Source organism: Haliotis rufescens, unplaced genomic scaffold (assembly GCF_023055435.1).
Source record: "Haliotis rufescens isolate VD_foot unplaced genomic scaffold, xgHalRufe1.0.p SCAF_7, whole genome shotgun sequence".
Classification (NCBI taxonomy): Eukaryota; Metazoa; Mollusca; class Gastropoda; order Lepetellida; family Haliotidae; genus Haliotis; species Haliotis rufescens.
This window is the reverse complement of record NW_025964361.1, coordinates 39,385,748-39,407,758: the sequence shown is the minus strand read 5'-3', so window position 1 is coordinate 39,407,758 and position 22,011 is coordinate 39,385,748. Positions and strand designations below refer to the sequence as shown.

At 39.3% G+C, this 22,011-nt stretch overlaps 2 protein-coding genes across 2 annotated transcripts in view; both read right to left on the bottom strand.

Annotated features, from left to right (window-relative positions):
- LOC124144195 (phosphoglucomutase-2-like) overlaps positions 1–20,824 on the bottom strand; it is a 65,123-nt gene extending 44,299 nt beyond the window's left edge. The window contains exons 1-12 of the mRNA XM_048388110.1: positions 20,603–20,824; positions 9,932–10,031; positions 8,145–8,212; positions 7,572–7,660; positions 6,737–6,821; positions 5,924–6,031; positions 5,372–5,541; positions 4,558–4,681; positions 3,812–3,877; positions 2,996–3,093; positions 2,361–2,455; positions 1,927–2,009 (exon numbers count right to left, since the gene is read on the bottom strand). Of these exons, the coding sequence (XP_048244067.1) occupies positions 1,927–2,009; positions 2,361–2,455; positions 2,996–3,093; positions 3,812–3,877; positions 4,558–4,681; positions 5,372–5,541; positions 5,924–6,031; positions 6,737–6,821; positions 7,572–7,660; positions 8,145–8,212; positions 9,932–10,031; positions 20,603–20,671 (1,155 nt within the window). The 5' untranslated portion in view covers positions 20,672–20,824. The remainder of the gene's footprint in view (positions 1–1,926; positions 2,010–2,360; positions 2,456–2,995; positions 3,094–3,811; positions 3,878–4,557; positions 4,682–5,371; positions 5,542–5,923; positions 6,032–6,736; positions 6,822–7,571; positions 7,661–8,144; positions 8,213–9,931; positions 10,032–20,602) is intronic.
- Positions 13,532–20,584, bottom strand: LOC124144190. The gene is made up of 3 exons (XM_046513479.2): positions 19,876–20,584; positions 17,950–18,048; positions 13,532–16,339 (listed from the first exon to the last, which is right to left on the bottom strand). Exons 1-3 carry the CDS (start codon positions 19,982–19,984, stop codon positions 14,559–14,561), a joined length of 1,989 nt encoding a protein of 662 aa, XP_046369435.2. The 5' UTR covers positions 19,985–20,584; the 3' UTR covers positions 13,532–14,558.
- Positions 20,825–22,011: the final 1,187 nt, after the last annotated feature.

The following is a 22,011-nucleotide window of genomic DNA, read 5'->3' as shown; positions in this document are numbered from 1 at the left end:
TAATCTGCATCAGTGAAAGAGTGAGTTAACCTGCATCAGTGAGAGAGTGTGTTAACCTACATCAGTGAGAGAGTGAGTTAACCTGCATCAGTGAGAGAGTGAGTTAACCTGCATCAGTGAGAGAGTGTGTTAACCTGCATCAGTGAGAGAGTGAGTTAACCTGCATCAGTGAGAGAGTGTGTTAATCTGCATCAGTGAGAGAGGGTGTTAACCTGCATCAGTGAGAGAGTGTGTTAACCTACATCAGTGAGAGAGTCAGTTAACCTGCATGAGTGAGAGAGTGTGTTAACCTACATCAGTGAAAGAGTGAGTTAACCTGCATCAGTGGGAGTGTGTGTTAACCTGCATCAGTGAGAGTGTGTGTTAACCTGCATCAGTGAGAGAGTGAGTTAATCTGCATCAGTGAGAGAGTGAGTTAACCTGCATCAGTGAGAGTGTGTGTTAACCTGCATCAGTGAGAGAGTGAGTTAACCTGCATCAGTGAGAGAGTGAGTTAACCTGCATCAGTGAGAGTGTGTTTTAACCTACATCAGTGAGAGAGTGTGTTAACCTGGATCAGTGAGAGAGTGAGTTAACCTGCATCAGTGAGAGAGTGAGTTAATCTGCATCACAGTGAGAGAGTGAGTTAATCTGCATCACAGTGAGAGAGTGAGTTAATCTGCATCACAGTGAGAGAGTGTGTTAACCTGCATCAGTGAGAGAGTGAGTTAATCTGCATCACAGTGAGAGAGTGGGTTAATCTGCATCACAGTGAGAGAGTGAGTTAACCTGCATCAGTGAGAGAGTGAGTTAATCTGCATCACAGTGAGAGAGTGAGTTAATCTGCATCACAGTGAGAGAGTGTGTTAACCTGCATCACAGTAAGAGAGTGAGTTAACCTGCATCAGTGAGAGAGTGAGTTAACCTGCATCAGTGAGAGAGTGAGTTAACCTGCATCACAGTGAGAGAGTGAGATAACCTACATCAGTGAGAGAGTGAGTTAACCTGCATCACAGTGAGAGAGTGAGTTAATCTGCATCACAGTGAGAGAGTGAGTTAACCTGCATCAGTGAGAGAGTGAGTTAATCTGCATCACAGTGAGAGAGTGTGTTAACCTACATCAGTGACAGAGAGTTAACCTACATCAGTGACAGAGAGAGTTAACTTACATCAGTGAGAGAGTGAGTTAATCTGCATCACAGTGAGAGAGTGAGTTAACCTGCATCACACTGAGAGAGCGAGTTAACCTAAATCAGTGAGAGAGTGAGTTAACCTGCATCACAGTGAGAGAGTGAGTTAACCTGCATCAGTGAGAGAGTGAGTTAACCTGCATCAGTGAGAGAGTGAGCTAACCTGCATCACAGTGAGAGAGTGAGATAACCTACATCAGTGAGAGAGTGAGTTAACCTGCATCACAGTGAGAGAGTGAGTTAATCTGCATCACAGTGAGAGAGTGAGTTAACCTGCATCAGTGAGAGAGTGAGTTAATCTGCATCACAGTGAGAGAGTGTGTTAACCTACATCAGTGACAGAGAGTTAACCTACATCAGTGACAGAGAGAGTTAACCTACATCAGTGAGAGAGTGAGTTAATCTGCATCACAGTGAGAGAGTGAGTTAACCTGCATCACAGTGAGAGAGCGAGTTAACCTAAATCAGTGAGAGAGTGAGTTAACCTGCATCACAGTGAGAGAGTGAGTTAATCTGCATCACAGTGAGAGAGTGAGTTAACCTGCATCAGTGAGAGAGTGAGTTAATCTGCATCACAGTGAGAGAGTGTGTTAACCTACATCATTGACAGAGAGTTAACCTACATCAGTGACAGAGAGAGTTAACCTACATCAGTGAGAGAGTGAGTTAATCTGCATCACAGTGAGAGAGTGAGTTAACCTGCATCACAGTGAGAGAGCGAGTTAACCTAAATCAGTGAGAGAGTGAGTTCACCTACATCAAAAATACACCCTTCCTGCTTGGCAATGGTCTGCAGGATCTTGGAGGAAACTGTGCTGGCCACCATACAAATATCATTGTCTGAAATGAAAATATCACAACTGTAATGCTGCTTCATAGATGCATTAATCAGTATCTGTACTGGTATTTTTTGTTATTATTGTTTTTTCGGATTTGCAGACACATTTTTAGAAACAAATTGAACTGATGAGAAAAATGAAGGGGGAGACATATGTTTTTATTACTAAAAACACATTCTAGTCGATAATCGTGATAGTAAATGATACTTCTTCAAGTGGCAGGGACAAAAGTGTGTTTTGAATTTTGAAGCTGTGAGGTGAGGTTAAGGGTGAGGTGAGGTGAGGTGAGGTGAGTCCTTCAGCAAGACAAGCGAAAGCTTTAACAACTAGGATACCCCACATCCCGACTTACTTTTGACATCTGGGTGACTTTTCCTGAAGGCGAAGAGACTCCACCACCCAAGCAGGGCCCCGATCTCATTTCCAGAGAAGATCCTCCACTCACCACTGAAACACAACTCTCCAACTTACAATCAGTCTGCACCACTTTACATCACTCAGTCCTACCCTATACAGAGGTCATTATGCAGATAAAGCAATCCCCCTTTGTAAAGTCTCCTGGACTAATTTTACAAGATCTTGAGTTGACCGTATTATCATCAATACAAGACAAGATTCATCAAAAGATGACAAATCCCCCCAGCCCCCACAAATTCGAAAAAACAAATATTATTACTGTTACTTTCAACTCCAACTTAATGAGAGAATTTCTATCTAATCTGTCTGTACATATACCCCCTTATGAGACTCAGTCCAAATTGTTTCCATGGAAATCATGAAAAATAAAAAAAGCCAAAAATCTGTAAACAGTAAGAGGCACCACTTCAAGATCTGTTTGATATATCTGCCAATTTTTGAGTTAAGCTTCGGAAGTGAAATGATTATGGACGGACGGACAGATGGACAGACGAGGTGTCAACTATATCTTCTTGCATTATATGCCGGGGGGGGTAAAAATGTCATCCAAGGACGTTTGGTTCCACTTACCTGGGCTGTTTCTCAGCTACTGCCAGTCTGTCTGCGTCAGGGTCATTGGCCAGGATTACCACGCTTCCATTAGCATCTGCCGTCTGCATTGACAATGTCTGAAACAGGCAGAGTTAATTAGTGAAAGTATACTGTGCAGACTTAAAAAATTCATTTATTCAGACTAGTTCAGACGACTAGTGGACAACTTACTGCACTAGTCCTCCCTGTCTTAATTAACTGTACCAGCTGTGTACACTGGTAGGACTCAAAGAGTTCTTAAACTGGATGCCAAGACAAATTAAAAGTGGTATGCCCAATCTCATTAAAATCAGATCTTAGTTCTCGCTACCGCTAAACAAAGATCTCAGGATAGACCTTGCGCGAACTTTGACCGACCAATGAAATGACTGACAAGAATTCCACATTAGCCAAACAGAAGGCAGCTTTCTCGTGGCTTTCGGCACTAATTTCAAATTGGCGACTACACTTCGAAACACATTTTGACAAATTCTCAATAAAAAAATTTAAACCTGAACAAAAAAACATTCTGGAATGGCTAAGAGATGGTCTAGATTGTATGGACTCAGTCGTTGAGCCTGTAACTATCGTTCGAGGTTGCAAGATTAGAAATCACATTCGGACTGTCACTTTCATGATCTGGTAAGCGACGCTCTGATTGGTCGGATGAAAGGTCGTTCTTAAGCACCCCCTAATGGGATGTGCTCAGATCTTTGTTTAGTGGTAGCGAGAACTAAGATCTGATTTTAATGAGATTGGTGGTATGCCAGATGCCGAAAGGGGATTTGCACCCTCATAAAACTCCTGTATACTGACCAATGCTCCCTTGCCCTCCTCTGGGTTGGGGTATTTCACTGTTGGGAACTCAGGATCTGGCACCACCTACAGGAACACAAGCACATTGGTCTTAATATGTCAAAATACTGGAATACTAAATATTACGATCATTGATATCCTGTATCCACACACACACAATTTATTTGTCTCTTCTTTCACTGTATTGATATTAGACTAGACGTGTGTTCTTTGGAGAGAACTTTACAAGTATATTTCAGTAATAAGGCCATAGCCCCATATACATAATAATTTAGAAATACATTTAATTGTTATTATAAGTCTTTTCTTAGCAAGTGTTTTTCTGGAATAAACAGCACACTGAGATAAGGTATTTTTATTACACAGTAGTAGCTGATTAAATTAAAACTTTTTTTGTCAATAAGTGTAAAAGAATGGCAAACATGTTTCTAAGAGCGGTAAAATGCAGACAGATTTACATAAAATGATATTCATCTTCAATTGTATTGAGGTTACATAATGTACTTAACCTTTTTGAATGCTAGGTGTTTTTGGGTAACAACATTTAGCATTAATTGTAATTCTCCAAATCTTCGTAAACACGTGACATGTCTGTAGGCATGTCAAACCAAGTAAATATATAACATTCAAGGTATAAAAGTGATATATAACCATTATAACCCTCATATTACACACCTTATATTATTATAATACCATTCCTGCTGACTGCAATCCTTTAACTGTTGGGTAATTATTTTTTACTGTACCTGTTCTTTGACTGGTACAGGAAGAGGAAAGCCGAACCTCTGCAAAGACTCGCACGTAAACTTGTACCCCACACCATGCATGGCAGTATAGGTGAAGGTCACTTTGGAGGACAGATTCTGATCTCTGCACAGAAGATATTCAATTTAAGGTGAGGTGAAATGGGGTGTAACACTGTGTTCAGTATTATTGCACTTACATAGCAATGTGCATCTGTGCGTGTGTCTGTGTGTCTGCTTGTACTAGTCCAGATTTATGGTGCTTGTTCACTGAGATGCTGTGTTGCAGTGTAACATGGATACCCCTCTCAGACACAGTACACTGACATGCTGAAACACCTTGTTTTAGCCCCTTATTCAGAGTTACCACCAAGGGCCAAGCAGGGTAACAAGTACCATATATAACATTTTTCGGCATGATATGGCTGGGGAATAAAAAAAATCGACCTTCCACTCTTCGTGAAAGATGCTGTATCCATTAGACCATGGAGGGGGTCATACAGAAGTCAGCAATATTCCAGCTTCGTGAGAGCATCCTTCAATCTGGATGAGCTAAACCAGTTAGTGATAGCATTTGCAATGATACATATTGTCAATAATGGAACCATTGTCCAGGTCATATTGTGGCCACCCAATCCCATTACAGTAAGATTGTGTACTGGTGACGTACTCTGCCCAAGGCCCCATTCCACAAAGCCATCTTAGCACTAAGGTGATCGTAGCTCCTATATTTTAACACTGGCTTACGATAGTCATATCGCTAAGATCGCTTTGTGGAACGGGGCCCAGGACTCCCCCAGTGCCTGACACAAGATACCTGAAGTGACAGAGATGATGGAGATCTTTGTTGTACAGATCAAATATCTCATCGTAGGGATCCCTCAACAGCTTGCTGTCAGCGACACAGGATGTATTCCAGGACGTGGGGAAAGGCTCAAGATGTTCTCTGATGGACGTCGCAATACCCTTGTCGATCGGAGGAATGATCTATAAGAAATGGATTTATTAATATTCAACAGTGAGAGAGTTGGATAGAACACTGCTTTGAACAGTATTTCAATTACTGACCACAGCATGCCAGTTTGATGTGGGAAGAAAGCCCCAAGTTTTGCATGTCTTAGACATTTAGCACTTTGTTGAAATCCATGAACATGGGTATGGTGCTGACAAACTTATAAACATAATCAGTTTGAATCAGGTATCCGAACCCATTCCGTTGCCTGTAAACATAATATGTTACCTACAAACCTAGTTTATTACCAGATAACTCAGTCTTTTACCTGTAAACATGGTAAACTTAATCTGTTACCTCACATTATCTGACCACTACCTGTATGCCAGTTTACTATGTGTTAACCAAGTTAGTTACCTGAGCTCCATTTGTCCAGTATACTTTATAGCCATTGTCTTCCTTTGGGTTGTGAGAGGCAGTGATCATGACCCCACCTGAAGCTCCATAGTGCACCACAGCATACGGCTTGAAGTATAGGAACAGAATAGGCAGTTAGCAAGTCGTCATTAATCATGTTAATACCAGGATGTGTGCAAAGGTTCACCACATTCACTGATGGACATCGCGACTCAAGCCAGCAAGAGTAACCACGACTTCTTCCACCCTGAATGTGGAAATTACTCAATTCTGCGTGGTCAATCAGAGTCCTCAAATAACAATAACCACCTCTGATTGAAACAGGCAATTTGAAAACCACTGAAGCTAATATTCATGGAAAAATACTTCCTTATCAGTCATTATCGGTAGGCATTTTTAAAATAGGTTTACCCGGTATTACAAAATGCAGAGTTGCTGTTACAAACACGATAGATATCGACTAAGAGAGTGAATTTCAATTTTTAGGGACCACAGAGAACTTGAAAGTTGGCGCTTTCTTCTGTATACTAACTTTCACTAATGGCTATAATTGAGGTTTGACAACCCACTTACTCAATCCATTTTTTTTCAGTTTTGTCACAGTAGAATTTCAGATACAAATATTGTCTACAATGTAGAGCTAGGTTACCTGCAGATTTAACCATGATTAACATTTTAAACCTCCCACTGGACATGACCTAGGTCTACATTGAAAACACAGTATGTTCATCTTTTTATTGTGCCTGTATTTCCATCATAAGATCATGACAGGGGTAGGTAAATGTACTCCTCACAGGATCACAGGAGACTCACCACATATGGAGTAGGGCAGATCTTAGAGTACTTGTAGACTGGCACACCTTCGTTGATACATATGGTTGCAACCAGCTCACTCCATCTAACAACGAAGTGTGAGTGAATTGGGATTTACATCAAGCTAGCAATAATTCAGTTGGTGATCACATGATAATTGTTTCCGAAGTGAGTTGAGTGAATGTTGTTGCTGTGCTTTTACTTCTGTTTTGATACGTCTCCATGTGAAGACGTGATAAACCCTCCATGTGATGTCACGTCAGGTGAACTTTTTATTCAGCCAATCTGAGTGGAGGCTTCTAAATTCACGTTATGAGTGAGTGAGTGAGTGAGTGAGTATGGTTTTACGCAACTTTTAGCAATATTCCAGCAATATCACGGTGGGGAACACCAGAAATGGGCTTCACACATTGTAACCATGTCAGGAATCAAACCCGGGTCTTCAGCGTAACAAGCGAACCTGACCGCCCCTCACGATATGAGTGAGAATGGGATTTGGAGCTGAACATCTGATTTCTATACAAATGTTATAGTCACTTCCATGTCGAGAACATAACCAAAATGTTATCATGAGCTCATATCATCACATCAAAAAGATGCTCAATCAAGGGGACATTGGTGTTTTGTGTTGTTTGTTCTGTTCAGACCAAAATTATTTCAGATTTGGGAACAGACAATGCGATTTACAATGATCTGTGTTGATAAAATATAGAATATAGTTATGCATTATTTTTAAAGAAAACACCTTACCAAACTTCTACTACTCCAATCAAACAATCAAACCAAAGGAATCGGTGATATATTTATAGTTCTTGTCTATACCATGTATACTTACTTCTGGCTGTTGTGTCTGGCATCGTATCCCACCACCAGACCATTCTTCTTGGCATCTGGAACCGACGCTATAAGGTACTTCACCAGACCCTGATCAAGATGAATATATGACACTTATTTATGAATAGCAACTGATGAAGATAATTCACAATTATGACATGATTCCTTGTGGATAACAATTACATAAACATCCTCTAATAATTGCAAAACAACTGGCTAAAGACAAGCAGTGAATTACCTGAGGGCTGTATTTAAAATAACTTTTGCTGGTGTAGTGGCCATTTTGAATTTTTCAAAATCAAACTCGAATTTTGCTATAGCTAGGGACATATGTTTGAAATCTCAACATAGTGTAAAAACTTACCTATGTATAAGCCAAGGGTGTTTGTAGAAAAACATGATACTAGTGCAGTGAAAGCAGACAAAGTGAAAACCGGGTAACCCATATGACATAAGCTCCTGTTGATGTCAACAACTCGTCAAGTTGAATAGAAAAAGTGATATTTGAGCAATACTACTGGTAGACATAATTCAAGTTGTTTCTTGGATGGGGTATTTGTTTGACAAGACTTACCTGTGTTGCTTGGATGATCGTGAGGTCATTCATCATGGAGTAGCCAGCTCCCATCCTCGCCCGAAGACCTGAGGCACAGAAGACACACAGTCATCACAGCACCACAAGTGCATCCTTTACGATTAAAAGTTATCTCTGCAAATTTCCCAGTGTTTCCAATGTCTTTACACTCCCATTCGAGCATACTAATCATCTTGAAAAACATATATAACTAAATCAATTTGTTCAACAAAATAAACAATCAATTGACATAAATTGTTTTCCAAAGTATGTGCTAAAATGTTTGCATTTGAAGTAAAAAAGCTTATCTGTGGCTGCAGTGATAATCTGATTAACAAACTAAATATCAACAAGACACTATTCTTGTCAGACACAAAGTGGTTAAGTAATTTTGCTTTGTACGACACTCCAACAATATCAAAGCAGGTCCACGGAGAATAGGCTCCACATGTACCAATGTGTGAAGTCAAACCCTAGGCATCAGCATGATGTGAAACCCAGGCTCCATCTGTCCCGATAGCACAGAAATGCACTGATGACAGCAACCTTTTTCATTTGACGTCTGAGTTTGTTCTGCCCATGTTAATGTTTATTCTGCCTATGTTTAAGTCTGGTCAGCTCATATTCATGTCTGCTCTGCCCATGTTTAAGTCTGGTCAGCTCATATTCACGTCTGCTCCGCCCATGTTAATGTTTATTCTCCCCATGTTTAAGTCTGGTCAGCTCATATGCACGTCTGCTCCGCCCATGTTAATGTTTATTCTGCCCATGTTTAAGTCTGGTCAGCTCATATTCACGTCTGCTCCGCCCATGTTAATGTTTATTCTCCCCATGTTTAAGTCTGGTCAGCTCATATTCACGTCTGCTCCGCCCATGTTTGTGTCTGCTCTGCCCATGTTTAAGTCTGGTCAGCTCATATTCATTTCTGCTCCGCCCATGTTAATGTTTATTCTCCCCATGTTTAAGTCTGGTCAGCTCATATTCACGTCTGCTCCGCCCATGTTTGTGTCTGCTCTCCCTATGTTTAAGTCTGGTCAGCTCATATTCACGTCTGCTCTGCCCATGTTAATGTTTATTCTCCCCATGTTTAAGTCTGGTCAGCTCATATTCACGTCTGCTCCGCCCATGTTTGTGTCTGCTCTGCCCATGTTTAAGTCTGGTCAGCTCATATTCATTTCTGCTCCGCCCATGTTAATGTTTATTCTCCCCATGTTTAAGTCTGGTCAGCTCATATTCACGTCTGCTCCGCCCATGTTTGTGTCTGCTCTCCCCATGTTTAAGTCTGGTCAGCTCATATTCATTTCTGCTCCGCCCATGTTAATGTTTATTCTCCCCATGTTTAAGTCTGGTCAGCTCATATTCACGTCTGCTCCGCCCATGTTTGTGTCTGCTCTCCCCATGTTTAAGTCTGGTCAGCTCATATTCACGTCTGCTCTGCCCATGTTAATGTTTATTCTCCCCATGTTTAAGTCTGGTCAGCTCATATTCATTTCTGCTCCGCCCATGTTAATGTTTATTCTGCCCATGTTTAAGTCTGGTCAGCTCATATTTACGTCTGCTCTTCCCATGTTAATGTTTATTCTCCCCATGTTTAAGTCTGGTCAGCTCATATTCATTTCTGCTCCGCCCATGTTCATGTCTGCTCTGCCCATGTTCATATCTGCTCTGCCTTTTCCATGACTCCAGCTCTTCTTCAGTGGATGGTGTTCACCCACTTCTACATCTACTCTGTAAAGGTTTCAGATGTAACTACTCGCATAGATCTGCACTCTGACGATTTTACCAACCTGCTGTGCCAAACTCCATCCTCTGAAGCAGGCGTTTCTTTAACTCATCAACATTCTTCTCCAAAGCCAGTTGTCGGATCTCAGCACGATTCTTATCATTCTACAATAGAAATAGTTGCAAAGAAAATAGTTCTGGATGTAGTATTGCACAACTTTTAGCACTCTTTTGTTATTTGTGCTACCTGTTTAGTTCCTCTTCATATATGCCTTACAATGAGAGGGTAAGTGAATCTAACTTTAATGCTGCTTTGAATATTTCAGCATGTCAGCTTAATGTAGGAGGAAAGCCAAAAATGACACAGGTGATAGATTTTTGCAATTTGGTAAACAGGTATTGTGTTGATTGACCAAAAATCATTATCAAGAAAAAATCCAAACTACAATTTGTGGATCCTGGCATGAGAAAAAGCACAACTCTGCTGTGTGTGACTCAAACTGCTGTACCACTATCACGACTTTAACCCAAATATCTATAGAGATATTCAAGCAAAATACAGACAATGGTTAAGGATGATCTCAAAATTGTAACAGTTAGAAAATGAATAAGTTTGCCAGTCAAACTTATAAACTCTTCAATTTGAGTGTATTTATACAGAAGACAATTTTTTGAATGAAATGTTAACACTATATATAATAACAGATTAGATTCTGAAATGCCAAAAAAAAGTTTAAGTTGAACCTTGTTTGTACCTGTAGTTTGAATTATCCTGGGTTTGAGACAACCAACAAAAGGAATTTACAAAAAGCAAACATCATGTTATTAGAGATTATTACCAGGTCCTGATGCAACACTAGTTTTCAAGGCATGCATAAATGTCAGTGCCGAGGTTCCTGGTAGTGAAGGGGGGGGGCTACTCGGGCATATCATTGATCTCACTATCGCCGTCTGGATCAGCGTAGTATACTTCATAGCTTGAACACCTTGATAGAACTGGAATATTGTTCAAAGCGGAGTTAAAGTCAACTGACTGACTCACTCACTCATAACTCAATTAAGATTCACTAACATAATCTTAATCTGCTTTACTCATTTCTCAATGTTCATTTGTCAAAGGCGTGAGAACACTTTTGTCATTTGCTGCCAGTGTGTATAAAGCAGTCAGCTTGCACCTTTGATGTGACTGGATATTGGCATGTTATCAGAAAGCATCCTGCAGTGAGAACAGTCATTTGTGTTTCAGGTGAGTTGAAAATTAGGTGGGTGTGGACTTTATTTTCGATTTTGAACTGTTTGAGACATCGGGGGAATTTAATGCTTAATTTGGATACTTGGGACTCCCAAATGAGTTCAAGACAACCGTTCCATTTGACAGATCAACATATAGAAGGAATTCCCAGGGGACAGAAGCTGAATTCGAAACAACCAGGAATTTGTTACATCTAAGTTTGACACAATGATTGAGGTTCAACGTCATACTGTATATAACTTCCAGTGTAGGGACTTGCTATTTCAGAGCCCCATAGCTACCCAGCTCCCATCTTAGCCTCCAGACAGAAGTCACACAATCATCACAGGATAACGAAGTACAACATTGTACAACCTGTAAAACTTGTTAACATTTTTCGCAATCATTATATATAATTGGCAAAGGTATAATTAACATGAAAAACATAACAGCCTGTCCATGATCAAATAATCGCCAATTTATTGTGGATATCTCTCATGCCATACAGTTATGTATTTCAGTCAAGGCTATCCAGGCAATTCATTCATCTGAAGTATCCCTATCCTGGCACTAATACCACACTGACTGAACTGACAGCTGTGGTCTGAATACAGTACAGGTAATTTGCCATAATATTAAAGCACCTTGAGTCCTTAGAAAATTGACAAAGGAAGGGTGCTTACTAAACCACACATGAGACAAAATTGTTTTCAGAGATAGAGTGGTTGAGAACACAACCTTAGTTCATATGTTGATTAAATAATAATTTCAATAATAATCACTTGGCAATTACATACCCCTTCTGCACTGTTGTTTTCTCTAATAAATGTATAATATACACAAGTAAATATGGACAGACTGTCTTGTAAATTGTCAGTCTTATAAGGAGCCCTTATAAAGATAACTTACAGATTGAACTATAAGTTGTCAGGGGTGCTTAATGGAGCAAGGTGTTTAACTCTGTGAATATGATGTACTGTATCATGCAGATTTTGTTCTTCTTCCTTTGTCTTTTTTGACAGTTCAAAATGCTTGAGGGCTTGAAATAGTACCAATTAATTTCCATTTATTCTCTGGCCCTTATTTTCAGAGAGGGGCTTGAAATGTTTATAATAAGACATGGTTTTCTTTCCAAGCATTTATCCTACCCATCATTAGTGACCAAATAATATTTTGCATTTATATACACCAAAAAACATACCTATTTTTAAAGCATCTAAAACGCCAAGTGAAAGCAGCCAGGCAGACAGACACAGACACCACACAGAGGTCGATATCAGTGCAATAATCTTTAGTGCGACGTTAAACCCCATTTCACCATAAGGGTATATACAATACGTGGAACAAATGTCACTGGCCTACAAAAAGAGCTCCTTGAGTTCTCAGCCTTGGTTCTTATGGGTCGGCCTCATGATTTATTAAGGTCTGTATTGTGATATATTGCCATTGACATGTTTATGAGTTATGTAGCTGGAAGATGTACAGTGATGTAAACAAATGACTTCTTGTTGGCTGTGTTGATGTGCAGACAGTAACAACATTTGAATCATGTTAATACTAGAGACAATAACTAAGTACTCTCAGGGGTGCTGAGACATATGTGTTGTGAGATTGCTGGTTCCTTCTGCATATTTCCTGTGTACTAAAAATATTACTCTTCCAAAATTATTAATTTATTTTGTAAACAGGCGACTTAATGGAATGGGTGGTCAGACTTGGTGTCTAGTCATGACTCAATTATTTACTGGCCCGCATCATATAGCTGGAACATTGAAGAGTCGGGCTTTAAAAAACAAAAACATTAGTAATGGCCATCTTGACTCACATAATGCCATCAACACAAATCAGATGGAAGAAAGAACACTCACCAACATAAAGACATTTTTTATTCACAAACAATTCCAAGTACTTTTTTATTCTGTCAAAGGAATGTAATACAGAAACTTCAAAGTAAGTTGAGAGGAATGATAGGGAATATTACATAGTGTGACACATAAATCTTGATTAACTGTACAGACTTTGGTGACACAAATAGCATATGTTCCATTATGAACCCTCGATTATCCAGTGTATCATATGTCCATTCTATTATGATAAATACCCTGGACCCATTCGTCATCATCTCCATTTCTCTTAGAACAGTCCATGAGGTGAGGTAAGGTGAAATTGGGTTTAACGTCGCGTCCAAGATTATTGCACTTATGTAGCGACGTGCATGCACGTGTGTGTATGTGTGTGTGTGTGGCTGCTTGTACTAGTCCGGACTGATGCCGATTTATAGTGCTAGCTCACTGAGATACCATGCCGCAGTTTAACATGAATACCCCACTCAGACATAGTATACTGACTCTGAGCCAACCAGTCCTTGCTTTAGCCCCTTAATGCCGAGCGCCAGACAGGGTAACAACAAGTACCATCTTTTAACATCTTTTGGTATGACGAGGCCGGGGATCGAACCCCGGACCTTCCACTCTCCGGGCGGACGCTCTGCCACTAGACCACGGAGGCGGTAACAGTCCATGAGCAGTGGGGTAGCCTAGTGGTTAAAGCTTTCACTTGTCATGCCAGAGACCCTGGGTTCAACTCCCCACACGGGCACAATATGTGAAGACCATTTCTAGTGTCCCCTGCTGTGATATAGCTTGAATATTGCTGAAAGCGTTTTAAAACCATAATCACTCAAAACAAAGCTATGGTAGCGAATGGGGATATACTACCCTTGATAATCGAGGTTGTCATCATGTATGCTGTGTCTTGTATCATCATCACACATTTTGCACAAAACCAATATGACAGAGCCTCACTAGATATGAGTGACCCATTTTGCCTTGTTAGTCAATGTATAAATTATAGTAACGATAACTATCAAGAAAGGATTCTCACATCTTATTCATGAGAGAAATGGAACCAGGCATATGACTTGATAAGCAGTGATAAGTACACTAAGAAACTGGTAACACTACATCCCTAGTTCGTGAAACCCTTCTAAGGTACAAACAATTACAGCAATATTTAAACACTCATGAGATTGTGAGTTGCAGTCTGCACCTCAGCATGTTTAGTCCAAAACCCAAGTCCAGTAAAATTACCTTTCAGTTTGTTAACTTAGCAAGCACTTGAAAGCCCACATATTTACACCTAAATCTACTGAATATAATACAGTCTGAAATGTACCAAGTTTAACACTATTTCAGCATCGTATAGTCACATCACTGTGTGTTGTGAGATTAAAGGCAAAAGTAATGCAGGTCATAGATTAATTCCTCAAACAACAGATGTGATGCTGACAAACTAAGTCTCTAAATCAGGGACAATCTTGTATCTGAAGCAGAGATCCGTGGATCCTCGCATGGCTAAGGAATGCAACTCACAGTGAACATCTATTATCTTGTATACCCCTGTCCTTGTATATATATACAAGGTTAGGTATTATTTAGAACACAGTCTTAACATAACATCCACTATTGTGAAATAGACTGTTTCTTGATGTCAGTACATGAGTCTCCAACATCGTCAGATGAGAACTTCCTTTTACGTTGAGCACCAACTGTTTCCCACAGACAACGGTCTCCATTGTCTTCTTCATTTTCATTTCCAATGACCATATTTCCTTCACGGAAAACAAGATAACTTGTATCCTCTTCCCCTGCTGGCTCTTGCTTGATTGGCATTATCTCCCCTTGATCACCCTCATAGGTGGCGCCACTTTCCTTGGTCTTACTACAAGCACTCTTCTTCCTACTCATTACCAACTGAACTATTTCAGAAGGTTGCCCCACAAACTGACAATTCACCATAACTGGATGTCCAAACTCTGAAATATAATTTTCATGAAGCCTGTACAAGCCAAATCCACTTTTCCCTCTCTGCAGCTCTGTCATGAGAAACTGGTGAAGGAAATACAAGGCCTGGATCAGGACATCCATGGTTGCCTCATGGCAAAGTTCAAGGTCATATAACACCTGTTCCAAGGGAGGGCACTGGTTTTCCTCAAGGACCTCCTTGTGAATGACCTTGTCTCTTATCCTCATCCAGTTGTTGCAGTGGCTGATCATGTCATCCTTTAGCTGACTATCAAAGAAATTCAGCCAAGACCTACTGCAGCTGTGTTTATGACTGTGAAGGAGTGATTCAAATTCTGACTTGGAGCTTACCCTCATCAGATCCTCTAAATCGGTCAGGTAGCGGTCAGTTCGCTTAGAGTGCATGTTCTTAGTCAGCCAGCACTGAGCTTCTCGTCTGATGAAAGAAGGAGAAAGAAGGGTGATGCAGCTTGGAAGGCACTTTTTAACTGCAGTCATAACATTTGGATCTTTGTCAAGAATAATTGCAAGGGATGGCTCACTGGCTTCAACCCTCAAAGCTGGAAGATGTTCCACGATCAGATTGAAGAGACTTGTATGACTAAGAGGGGTCTTATCCTGGTGGATCATGAACACTAGAGGAATAACAGGTGGACTCCTGCTTGACTCCACGAGAATAAACTTTGGATGATGAAGCGACAAGACTGATATGAAGAATCCATCAAGGCACGGTGATGTGCTATAAGACAGACACTGTATGGTGTCATTCCGTGTTGACAGGAAGTCATTGAGGTCGGAACACAGGTCACAGCTCCCAAATAGAAGAATCACTTCCGGAGCTGAGCTGAAGGACCAAAAATAATCATTATTCCTCATTTCAAAACATATTTTCATTAGATCTGTAAATGTTTTCTGGCTAAATTTGAAATTGTTTTCACCCTCTTTCTCTACCCATGTGTCCACTTCAGCACCATTTGAGTCGTCAACACTAGAACGGTTGTTATTTGGAATGAGGCTTACCGATACTGTTGATTTCTTAACCAATCCTGATGTGGATGGGAGAGACATGTCTCCTATCTGAGACATCAAATTTCCCTCATCTCTAGCTGTGAAAGCAGAAATGTTCATCTGGTCACTAATTAAAGAGTTATCACTGTCCGCAGATTCCAAATACTCGAACCTAGATGTGTTTGGTCGAGTTGACAGTTTATTTCTTTCAACAGAAGAAAACAGGCCAGGAGTAGATGCAGCGCCAAAGTACTGCACAACCATGTACTTCAGTTCTTTGTTGATCGGGATATAGACACAGCGACGGAAGTCAACACTATCTGCATCTGCACAGTCAATAGTGAAATACACTTTCTCGAACAAGGGTGAAGGCTTGGGGTACTTTTTCTTGCCATTGTTTCTCCACCGATAGCCATCATAGACCCAAGTTTCTGTAAATGAAAGACAAAGCTTATTACTATTTTGATGAATGTGTGACCTTTGTTTAGCACTACGTTTCTGTAAAGCATTATCAATTAATAAAAGCTTATTGGATCAGTACCATTCCCAGTCAAATTGTTGTAACAAACACATTTCCAGATACCATCATTGATAAAGAGTAATATCTTTAAATATTGTATTGCAATCACAAACAACAGATTCATGACCATGGCTTGAAAAATCGAGTCGTCTGCTCATATTGACGGTTGGTGGCAAGTGCAGGGCAAGAAATTCCAATTGTATTAATTCATCTCAAATCGTTTCAATAAAATATGCAGGATAATTTTTGAAGATAAAATATGTTTTTATTTTTTATTAATAATTACGAACTACATGTCGCTCATATCATAAATATATGGAAAACATGGCAACTTTCTGTTGAAGAAATATACAAAAGGTGTGTTTATGCAGCAGGTGTCTTAACTATTTTTTAAAGGAAGACAAATATATTTATTATTTTTGTTGTAAGTGACACGTTACTGATTCTCAAATGTCAAAGCGAAAGTGAATGATTTTGTGAGGGTAATGTCTCTTTTTAATCAGGCATGGTGAGGTTGATGAGAAAAAACATGATTTGATTACCATACAGGCCAAAATATGAATGTATTTTTTAAAAAACCAGCATGACTGTGAAACACCAGAATAGGCTTCACACATTGTACCAATGTGGGGATCAAACTTTTCCCTTTACCATTCAGAACAAATGCTTTAACCACAAGGTTATCCCACCCCGAACCATCACTCCCAGCTCACAACAGTGACATTTGTCGAAGTTAAGAGAAAGGTAGTGGTTCTGATGATACTATGAATATTCATTGATACAGGCTTTGACTTAAGCCATTAATCCGTAGCCCGAGTCTATTAAAATGTAGTTGTGTCTAGTATAAAGCTTTACTAATAAAAGTCCATACATTAATACCAAGATCTACTGAAAATGATGTCAGTTGACAGGTTCGATATAGTAGACTCAAACATTTTGCAAAGACTGCTGTTATATTCAACATAATCACAATCGCAATAATTATTTTAGACAGTAATAGAACTTGTTACATTGTCAAATGAGGCAGCTTGGTTTACAATCATGTACATGTAGCATAATATCCATTAACCTGTAAATGGATACCCAGTGGTCTCATCAAACAATGAATTTGTTGGGGAAAAAAATTATTATGTCTAATCCATTGAAAATGTCATTAGTGTGGCATGGTATCAATGTCAAATATTATCATTTTAATTTGTCATCCAAGCTGTGATCGCTCAAGGGACAATTGCAATGCTTTGGAGCATTAATAAACAGGCTTTGTATTAACCAATTGTGGGGATTCTGGATAAGAATATAGATCCCCAGCAACCTATGTTGTAAGAGGCCACTAAATGGAATTGATTAGTTGCATATCATTGAATCCCAATTGTGTGGACTGAATTTGATGTTCATGATGTCAATCACTGGATTGTTTGGTCCAGACCCAATTATTTCCAGACAGCCGTCATATTGTTGGAATATTGCTGAGTGTGGCATTAGACAATCACACAAAACTTGGTATCAACAGTGATGGCTTACTTTTATCCATGTAAGTCTGTTCATGGTGGTAGACATATACCTCTCCTGCTTTAGGTCGGTAAGGTGGCTTTGTGCTCACTCTCTGAAGATCAGGATTTGCTGAAATAAAAATTTCTTTGTAATCTTTGTAAATTAGTCAAATTTTTCACTATGAACATGATTAGTATCATGAATATCTGGTATCAAGTTAATGGCTAATTGTATCATATTTAGTGCTTATCTAATATACCAGCATGATCAGTACCAAATATACAATATAGCTCATATATCTCATCATGAATTTTGTTAAAATTCTGTCATGCACATGAATAATGTTGCAAGACAGAATTTTAACAAAATTCACATTTCAAGATCTTTTGAAACATCAGTGTTCAAAATTAAGTAAGTATGAAAGTCAAAGGTCCTTGTCATAACTGTAGCATTAACAATTACATATTTTATGGGGTCTTCAGATCACAACACAGTAGCAGAAAAAATTTAACATGTTCAAGGATCCCAGGACCATCCTTCATTATTGTATATATAATACTGATTAAAGGGACAGTATGTTGACGGTTCTGTTTGTGTTAATAAATCATGCATGAACTACTTTCAAAGTGTGACGTCACATACCCAATTCAATTCTCAAACCAAAACAATAGCGTTCCGGACAGCAAAGTCGACAACGTAAGCGATGTGCAGATAAAATTGGCTTCAGTCATGCTTTTTATTAGAGGCAAATCGAAAAAAAGCTTGTGTGTTTTTCATATGGTACAAAATACTAATTTCCATCTTCATTGGATTAGAAGCCATGCAGTGTTCATTAGAGCTGTTACAATTCACTCGCGTATTTGGTGAATCGAACCGTATCCATTCATGAATTGTATTCGTTATTCGTGACCAATAGAAGCGAATATCTATGAATATGCAGTCATGTTCATTTACATACCCTGTGTCTAAAAACATCCATAAGAACATATGATATGCATAGATTTCTTCAAAGACAACACTTTTATAATATTTAATTTGACAGTAGTGTGGTCACTGGTCATTGTCGCATTTGAGCAGATACTAGTACCTGGATAAGTGAAGTATATAAATGTATAATATGTTAATAATTAACAAACCATGTCAAATAATTTGTGCTGCTTTTGTTTCATTGAATAGAACAAATAATCCATCAACTGCTGACTTGTTATTGTATTTATGAATAAATATTCATATTCATTACACTATATTCATGATACAAATCGTATTCGCCTCATAGTGTATTCATTGCAGCCCTAGTGTTCATCAAAGCCAAGATGACAACATAAATATGCCTCAGACGGAGGAAGCCAATTACTGTCCCACCCAGCCTTGTACCTCTGTCACATCATCACATCTTAGGCAGTCCATTCATGTCTTTTACATCTGTTTGATTTTGGACAAGTCATACACATTTATATAAACATAGCTATCATTGAGAAAAGATCCTGAAATGTGAAAAACTATTTCTATTTGGGTATTTTAAAACCACATGCTGCCTTCGAAGCCCTATGTACAGCTAGTGATACCGTCACTTTGATGTATAAACCTATATTGTCACGTACCTCACTGTCGCAGTTATAGTAGTATGTCAAAATAATTATGCAAAACAAATGTAAAGCACACCGAAAGGCTTGCAATTAGGCCCATCTGTTCTTATTTGAGAATAAGTGTGCTTGTTTACAAACAAGATAAAAGTCGGGTCATGTGATAAGCCAACATCCACGGTGTAGTTACTGGAGCAGAAATAATTCTCTTGCAGAAAAAGGCCAGCAGGGCTTTTGTTGTTTACAAACAAAGCTTCAGGACGGTTGGCCTCCTGTCCCTTTAAGCATGTTAAGCAAGAGAATCACAGAATGTTAAAAACGTTGACCATACAACTAGAATATTTAATAACCTTAAGAATGTAAATATACATACCAACTATTTCCAGTAGATCTTCCGGTGACTTGAACGGTTGATCTTTGAAGCTGTAGATAACAGTTCTCCTCTCTGCAATGCTCTCATTACTTCCAAGGGAAATTTCCATTGTCTGTTTTTTTCATCTATATTTCAAAGCCTTTCCTAAACTGATTTCCAATTACGTCAGTGAAGACTTTCAATCTCTGACAACTACTATACAAGCATCATAATATTCATAGCACAGTGATCTTAGAATAGTTCCTTGTGTTTCTTGGCAATTATACCATGCAGGCTACAGAGGAAACACAACCAATTTTCAGTATTTTATTATTAAAATGTATAGTTAGTATAATTTACATCTATGATACAGTTTGAACTTATACATTTTGTGTCATCAAGTAAAAAACATGCACTGGAAATATAACAACGGATCCTGGTAGAATACCTAAAGCTACAGAAATCTGTGTTTTCTGCTGAAAATGTCCGTTTCCGTTGTTTCGTGTACTTCCGGCAGTGTCAATTCCAACTCTTTCCAGGTCACCAAAGGTCAAATCTGGATATATTATGCGAAAGGCGGAATTGCATGGATTGCACGACCGAAATAACGTGCATGGTCTGCTGAATGCACATATCTCCGCAAACAAACGAAGGGACAAATTCATTCTGAACTGTCTCAAAACGTAAGGCATATTCAATAATATATCACACTATACTCACTAGGTATAGTAGTCGTTATGAGACTTACCTGATCCCAACGCATCCATTCCTCAACTTTTGCGTCAATGTCAGCGTTTCCAGTTTTCATATCCTCCATTTCGAGCTGATTCTACCGACTGCCACGCAGGCAACAGTGTATGAATGATTCAATTGTAGAGTCAACTTGCATCAGAAGCTGAAACTGAACCGAACAAGAGCAGGAAGGGTGAACACTTGAACTATGATGAAGGTCGCCTACGAATGTCAAGGTCAAGGTCGATTCCAATTTCCACTGTCGATCAATAAAGTTGTTCTTTTTAAGAATCGCACTGTTTATATTTTAATTATAGCCTTGGGATTCCACTTTTGTCGATATCGTTTTGTTATATGATGGGATACAGTAATGTAAGTTCTAAAGACGTGTAGTTTACGACATGCCAGTTTACGGTAGCGACTATCGGATTGGGTTCCCGGTTGTCTGGGCGCATCGTCAAGCTTCTCACAGCGATATCCCGTTCGCGGAGCTCTCTACACATCTATAATGAGAGTGTAACGAATGTGTCGAGCGCTGGGAAGGAGCTTGCGTCTACTCGCGATATGAAACCGGGCCAAGCTTAAAGCAGTACATTTATTTGACAGGTACTCGCGCATTGAATACACCGATTTTAGTGTACGCTTTTGGCAAAGAAGGAATATTTATATAACGAAAAGATAGCCTCCATGCAGATATCTCAAAATGGAAATCGGCGAGGTGATGTGGCGGAAGATGCAATTTCCAGAAAACTTCAAACGACGTGTATGAAAATCATTCTGACTGGAAATAAACAGAGAATGATGCAGGTATATTAAATTAACTGAGCAAAAATTCGTAAACGTAATCTGAACGGAGCCACATTTTTGGACGGGGGGGGGGGGGGGGGGGGCAAATATTTTTACAAGTATCACTTGTCCCAAACTTGTATTTTCATGATTCAAATAAAACTGTTTTCTATAAACGGTGGATGAGTGGGTTAGATCGCTGACTTATGTGCTGGCGATTATATAACAGGTGCCTCTCTGGCGGTGTGGTTTCGAACCCCCGACGGGACTCGACCCAAAAAGGTACGAGAATCTGTTTTTTGCATTTTACCACTTTCTTAATGGCATTGTGTGTTCATGTATTACTTTGTTTCTGTTGCTTCAGTAAAAACTCATTGTATTGTGTTTGGACAATGATTAGATCTAGTTGTAACGAATGTAGAACTATTTAATGTAAGCAGTGGTGAGGAAATTATTATCTCCCGCCACGAAGTGGAAGGAGGATATAGGAATGGTTGCTGTCCGTCCTGCCTTCCGGAGCAGATTTCGCCAAACTTGGCACATAGATAGATGTAGAGGTAAACTGGTGCTTTTTGAAAGTTTGGATTTAAAAAAAATAATTTTTGGAGCTTCCATAGCAACGACTTTGACATCGACTGA

Bases quoted from the DNA above. Each gene is read 5' to 3' on its own strand.
- LOC124144190 (XM_046513479.2), bottom strand. From the start codon at position 19,984: ATGGAAATTTCCCTTGGAAGTAATGAGAGCATTGCAGAGAGGAGAACT. The intron at 18,049-19,875 runs GTATGTATATTT...TTTTTATTTCAG, and splicing joins AGATCTACTGGAAATAGTTG to CAAATCCTGATCTTCAGAGA. The intron at 16,340-17,949 runs GTAAGCCATCAC...TTTCATTTACAG, and splicing joins ACAGACTTACATGGATAAAA to AAACTTGGGTCTATGATGGC.